Source organism: Pyrus communis, chromosome 15, assembly GCF_041283825.1.
Source record: "Pyrus communis isolate YQ-2024b chromosome 15, ASM4128382v1, whole genome shotgun sequence".
NCBI lineage: Eukaryota > Viridiplantae > Streptophyta > Magnoliopsida > Rosales > Rosaceae > Pyrus > Pyrus communis.
This window is the reverse complement of record NC_142579.1, coordinates 1,182,338-1,189,292: the sequence shown is the minus strand read 5'-3', so window position 1 is coordinate 1,189,292 and position 6,955 is coordinate 1,182,338. Positions and strand designations below refer to the sequence as shown.

General features: G+C 34.5%; 1 protein-coding gene across 1 annotated transcript; it reads right to left on the bottom strand.

The window, feature by feature from the left end:
* Window positions 1-362: 362 nt before the first annotated feature.
* Window positions 363-5,975, bottom strand: LOC137743280 (etoposide-induced protein). Its single transcript, XM_068483152.2, has 11 exons — window positions 5,636-5,975; window positions 5,367-5,432; window positions 3,574-3,724; window positions 3,179-3,231; window positions 2,753-2,866; window positions 2,552-2,615; window positions 2,282-2,367; window positions 2,119-2,201; window positions 1,447-1,523; window positions 1,233-1,348; window positions 363-818 (listed from the first exon to the last, which is right to left on the bottom strand). The coding sequence occupies exons 1-11, from the start codon at window positions 5,755-5,757 to the stop codon at window positions 752-754; spliced, it is 999 nt and encodes a 332-aa protein (XP_068339253.2). The 5' UTR covers window positions 5,758-5,975; the 3' UTR covers window positions 363-751.
* Window positions 5,976-6,955: the final 980 nt, after the last annotated feature.

The window sequence follows — 6,955 nt, the reverse complement described above, 5'->3', positions numbered from 1 at the left end:
GTTCTTCCCTCCCCACCATAGCTGGTATGACACTATAATACTCATATGAAAGCAATAATGATAAAATTATCAAATTTGTTCATTGGGAACTTGAGTGGAGGAACCTATATTTAGGATAATACTATTCACACTTATTTTTAACTCCTACAAACCCTTGTTTTACCATGAATTCATTCAATCCGGCGGCGAGAAATTGACAGGAGTGTGTGAATAGAACTACCCTAAATATAGGATCAAAACTCAAATCCTACCATTGGGCACTGCATATGAAAGTTCCATAACAACGGGTGAAATCACGATAAACAAATTGTGAAAGCGACATGTTGTAACAAAAGAAGTTGTAGCAGTACTTCTGAGACATGTTTGCATAATATGTTGATCAAATTTGACCACTGAAATTGGTCTTTGATGAAATACCATTTCTGTACATTTGATAAACTTCGGTCGACATCTACTTTCTATGTACAATATACAGAACGAAACGGTCAAACACTTCCAATGAGGCTCGATCTTGATGCAATAGCATTGCATTTAAATCATGTACAAATTTGCGTGGAGATGGATCATCCGATGGCACCAAACACCACATATGACTTAAGAAATTATTATCATATCAATAAGATAAAAACTGCAACGCAACGCATCGATGACTTCGTTGATTGAATGGAAAATTCAAGAACTAGGACCATCTCATACATATGAGAGCACAATAGAAACTTTATGGCCATATAGAAACTTTAAGCCAAACTTCTTAGCGGTCTTTCTTTTTTTGAAGCAATTCCTGAGATTCCAGGGGAAACAGAGACAAAACCCGCATCCTGTACAGGATCAATCGAGCGTCAAAATGGATAGAAATGTCGCTTTCCATGACCCTATAAGAACTCAAATAATGCTACTTCCTCAAATTCAGGACCAACCATATAATATTGAACATATTGTCAATAATTTCATCACAATAGCAGTTTTTAAGTTTGAGGACCTACACCCCCCCCCATTTCGTGGTTTAAGCATAACTGAGTCTGTCCTACAAATGTCAAACACTGCCTCATGACACATTAAAGGTGACAAACTGTTTGTATTTTTTGGAGTTCAATGCATATGCTCAACAGAAAATGTTCCAATATCCATCCAATATATGATAACGAAATTAGGATTTTTATTTTTTTAATCAAGTTTGAATTAACACATTTTAAGCACAGAGATCATAGTTTCATATTCAATGAGGGGCTTACGATAATTTATCTGCAGCATTAAATATTGGAAGCTTTCGCAAACCAGCACCTCCCCATTTTGTCCTTTGAGAAGAAATAACTTGCTCAGCCTCTGAACCTGTTGCTGTCAAAACAAACTGGAAACATCTACGGTTACGACATATGTGAATAACAAGAACACAGTCAACTTTTATGTAAAGAGTCAATTGCTAACAAAATAAAAAGAAAAGTATACCAACGGAAAGAGTATTGCCATAAATCCATAGCTCACAAGAGGTGAGAAAAAGAGTACAGGCAGAACGCAAGGGCTCCCTGCACAACCATTGAGGACGTTAATAACTCCAAACATGTAAACAAATGTGTTTATGCACCTAAAAACATCTAGAACATATTCCCATGTGATATGCTCTTGAAGTCAGAATATTGCACTTCAAGAGGGAATTTGAGGCACCATTAGATAACTGTCTTTGTGCTCGGTTTTTATTTATTTATTTTGCTTTTAGTCTTGCTTGCAACCTAATTTACCAAAAATTAATACACAATTAGTACTTTAACCATTATCCCTTTTTTTCTTTCAAACCCAACAAAATCAAGCATAGAATACAGTTGATCACATGTTGATTTGCAAATACGTGAAAACAGAACTGACCGCATACAAAAAAGTGAAGGCACATGATAAAGGTGTCAGCTTTGGTAATTATGATTACACAAGCATGGGTCATGAGGTAGCTGCAAAAGTAAAATTCTAAGTGAAGATCTATATCGGTGTATAGTTTTCCATGTGGAAATAATCAGCGTATAATGTGGCCCAGGAAACTGTACATGATAAACAATCGTTCACTTGAAGGGGAAAAAATGCATATGAAGTATGAACTGAAAAATGACCCCAGAATGGAAGTATATTTACCAAAACCAGCAAAAAATGCCCAATTAGATTCAAAGAAATCCAGCCTTTTTTCAAGACGAACTTCAGAAAAATTCCATTTGTACCTAAAAGAGTTCAAAAGGAGCATTAGCACACACTTATCTAGGCAATTAGATTAAGCCAAAAAGGTATATGCACCACGTACTCGAAACAGTAATAGGCATACATCCAGGACAGAAGCAGAAAATTTACTGCCTTCCCCACATATGGTATATATCCAGTCACATATACCTGCAGAAGCCATCAATTCTGTCATCCAAAAAGTGGCACATAAGCCATGGAGCATATTGCAATTTGAATATAAACTCCTCTCTCTCTATTGTTCTCTAAGTCTAATAAGTATGAAAACTAAATCCTGTTCCTCCCTTTATGAATCCATACACCCAAATAAATAAAGAATAAAAGATATCTATACCTCTAGGAAGAAACAGGTCAAAAGAAGTACTGAATACACCTGCTCTCCTATACCAATCATGACCCTGCAGATTAAACAGATGCATACACAACTCATGAGATACATAAATATCTATTCAACAAGAAATGTCTGAAATAATAAATATATAAAACAATAACAATAATAAAAAACTTAAGCTCTATTTAAGAATAAGTTAATTACCCTTCTACGCCAGCAGGTCTTTCCAAACCAACATCATTTTGTCTGACAGGATCCAATGTGGTTGGCGTGGATCTCCCCATTGCAGAAAATCCATACTTAGCAATGTCATTGTACCTTTAGTTAAAATAAAATTGTAGATTTGGATAATCACATAGTAGAAATTGGAAAAAGAAAGACATCGGGAAGTGGAAATGTCAAGACATGCAGAACTTTAAACAACATATCATACATTAAAAACTATTGTCACTCCAATCCTGATAACCACTAAAGGATCATAGTGACCTCCAGAACTTTAAACATTCTGCATTGCAAGAAATAGATGTATACCTTACCTGTGCTCAGTTCATACCTATGGTAATTGAAACAGAATCAAGTAAATAACGTAGGGGTAAAACAATTAACCAAAAGGGGATAATTTGGTAGTACCAGAGGTTGCTCAGGATAATGCTGAATACGTACAGTGGGTAGAACCAAGTTACCTGCAAAGCAAAAATAAATAAATGAAAATTATGTATTCCGTGAATTGAGAAAGGAATTGAATCCCTTCAGTAATTCAGGCATCTATAGTGATAAAGAAATATTTTGTAAGATAACAAACAAACCAAGATTACATACCAGTACAATAATCAAAAACAAGAGAATTAAACATCCAATATTACATGACGCATACACTTTCTTTAGCCATATCACGAAGATTACAAAACTTAATGAGGCAAAACATTACACAAAAAATGCATATTCATCCATTTTGCCACTAAGAAATATTCAATAGAATGCCATCCATGCACAAAGTGAGGATCTTAAATTGGCTGCATACTTACATAAAAGAGTTGTACGAGTCCATGCCGCAAGACGGAATAAAATTTCAATGTACCAACAAATGAGCAGAGTTCTTGAGAACTATATTCTGGGCATCTATCAGGTAATATCCAGTGTAGAGTTGGGATGATGACTGAGTTAAGGATAATTATACTGCAAAGAGACAGAATAAGGAATTTGAATGTCAATACTAACGCATGCAGATTTAGAATGCACTTTGTCCAGCAAAACACTGAAAGCACTTTTATATGTAGCTTCTACGTTATGTGATGTCTATGTAGAGGTAATACTGGGAAATGGAAACTAAGATAACCAGATATAAGCATCTAAAAGCTTGACAGCATCGAGAGTAAAAGAAATAAGAGTCCAACTTCAGCAGGAAAAGAAATAACTAGGCCTACATAGATAGAAAAGTTGAGCCAAACTATAAAATCATTAATTTAACTGATTCATTTAAACCTCAATAATATTAGGCAAAAGAAATTGGCTATATCAACATGTTAATCAAGTTCATTCAGTCTAGTTCACTTTGATGTCAAAAGCACTCTCTTCACCAATGTGGTCTTGGAAAACATAGGAAAGCTAAAATATTGATTTCTTGAATGCAGCAACACAAAGAAACTAACTCAGAGGGTCAAATAAGCCCTAAAGGGGATTACTAGAAGAATTAAAAGTTGTGAAACAAGAGAGAGTAAAGTGGACAAGTAATCAACCAGGATCATAAAAGAAAATAACATTACCTAAAAGCATTATAAAATTTCTTAAGAACCAAAATTAATCATTTACCATCCAAATTGAGTATGTTTTATTGTTTAGTGTTTGTTAAATTTTCTTGTTTAGAGTAGTTCTTCTAGAATCAGAAAATATACCAAACGTCATTTCCACAACAGTTGGGACAGGAAGGTAGTTGATTATTGTAATGATTTTTGTCCAATGTTCAATTAAAAAAACAATCAGGCATTTTTAAAATTTTGTGGGTCCAACGGGTGAAAAAAACATAAACTGCTTGAAAACACCATTCCCTTGATTATACCAAACTTGATTATCCACAGTCCATTATCAAAGAAGGGACGATTAACAATGGGTGTATAATGCATTGAACACCAAACTTCTCTGAAGCTGTTCTTAGTATGAAAGACTAAAGTGTCAGAGTAACAAACAATTAGATAAAGCGCACCTTTTCTTCTATCATTCTAATCCCTCTACTTTGAAGTTTGATCAACATTATTCATAGCTTCCACATACAATTATTTTCCCTAGACCTAAGTCCATCTTAGTACAAGGAACCTCAATTTTCTTCCCTTTGTCCATCCTAAATTCACATCTTTCCATCCTCACCAGATGAAATCGAAAGAATGCAAGATCCAAATTTGAATACTAGTTGCTCATCTTTGTAGAATACTTAGAGGGATTGCTACAAACTTTCTCAACCTTAATATAATCATTTAAAGGTGGTTATTTTAAGTAGTTCTTCACATTTTTCACACCTCACAGAAAGATGAACAAAACCCGATTTGCATCTTATATTGAGCACCCAAAAACTTCGCCAAAACAATCAACGTGAACTTCTACGGTCTAAAAACCACTCGGAAGGGGGCACAAAAAAACAAGAAAAATTGGAAGATGTATATGAAAATATACTATACGACTACTCTAGAACATCATAATCAACAGAAAAAATTGAACTGTCGAAAAATACGAGCAAAGCACAACGAAATCTCGCAGATTTATAGCCAATCCTTGTGTCATTGCAATGTCTTCATGACTCATCAGAGGGAAAGAGAGAGAGAGTGACCTTCCTAAGAAAATGAAGCCGTTTAATAGAAAACACTGTCCTGTTCGTATCATAAGCTTTCTCGACCTGCCATAAAAAAAATTAAAGATAATAAATCATATGTTAATTATGCAAAACAAAGCGAAGTTTCTTCTCTTGCTTGTTCCGTTTTCTCGGCAACCAAACAAAAAGTAAAGGCAATTGAACCGAAATTAATCAAAATAATTAAAGCGTGCGATTGAAGTAATTATTGGAGATAGAGGAGAGAGGGGAGAGAGAGGGAGAGAGACCGGTGGCAGAGGATGAGGACGCGATGAAGGCAGCAGGCCTCTCGGAAGCCCTCGAGCCAAAGCAGCGTGGCTTGCTTTGATTTTGCTCTGAAAGCGTTTATCCATGGCTTCGTAGCTTCCATTCTTCTCAGAATTAAGTAGACCGATGAATTAGTTTTCTACTGTGACTGCGACTGTGACTGTGACGGAGGACGGAGGACGGAGGACGGAGGGCCTTCTGTTCTTAGGAGAACCGAGAGGAGAAGGTATATTCTTATATACGGTGCGCGTCAGGAACCATTATTTGGTGCCACCAACAATTGGAAAACGTTAATTACATCTTGCACCCTCTTTACTCTTTAGTTTTACGTTTTGATCATTGTCTTTCAAAAATTAATCAAAATAACCCCCAAAGTTTGATTTACCACAGAAAAGAAAAAAAACAAGAAGCATGTGTTGTCTGTGTAGTAGATAAAAATAAGGACACAAATTAGCAGGCAATACACTTTTGTTTACAACATTTGTGGTACACATATCAATTCACGCACATATTTTCCATGAGTTTCATACATGGAATAACTTGGAAGTTTCAGTGGAGAACCAGCACAATTCAAAATAATAAAAAAATCTTATGATAAAGATATTGTGTCGTGATTGGCATGAGTTTCTATTAATGAAGATGGTATCATCGATACAAATCAAAATAAAAAGGTCTTATGGGTTAAAATCATTGAGAAGTTCATTTCCAACTCCAACACCAATCGAAAGGGAGGTGGTAGTGTTTACGAATGGTTGTTCCATCACTTTCATGTTTCATGCGGTTCAGTTATTTTTCATAATATATTGGAATCTAAATATTTTTAGATTAAAATGTTTATAAAAATAAATTAGAATAATCTATATGACATTTAATTTTTTTAGAAGTTACCGGAAAAAAAATTTAGGCCAAATTCATTTTTTTAATAATTTCGAACTAAAATTTTAAGCTAAAATCACTGGAAAATAAATCTATTTTTGGGTTAGAATATAAATTTTCTGAACTAGAAAGTTAGGTTTTAACCCCCAACCATTAGAGTTTCCCTAAAAGAAATTTTTTTTGTTTTTTTTAACCAAACGATATTTTCTACACTAAGAGATAATGAAGTGGACTAGCCTAACAATGAACTAGTAGTAATGTGGTTCAAAACTTCAAATTCATCTTTGACGAAAATCAAACCTAAGACTTGATGAATAGTAATAGGATAATGCTAGAGAAACAAAATTTTACAAACTGAATGGTGTATTACCAATAGGAATGAACACATTTATCAATGCTTAAATAATTATTCAGTCATCAACTTC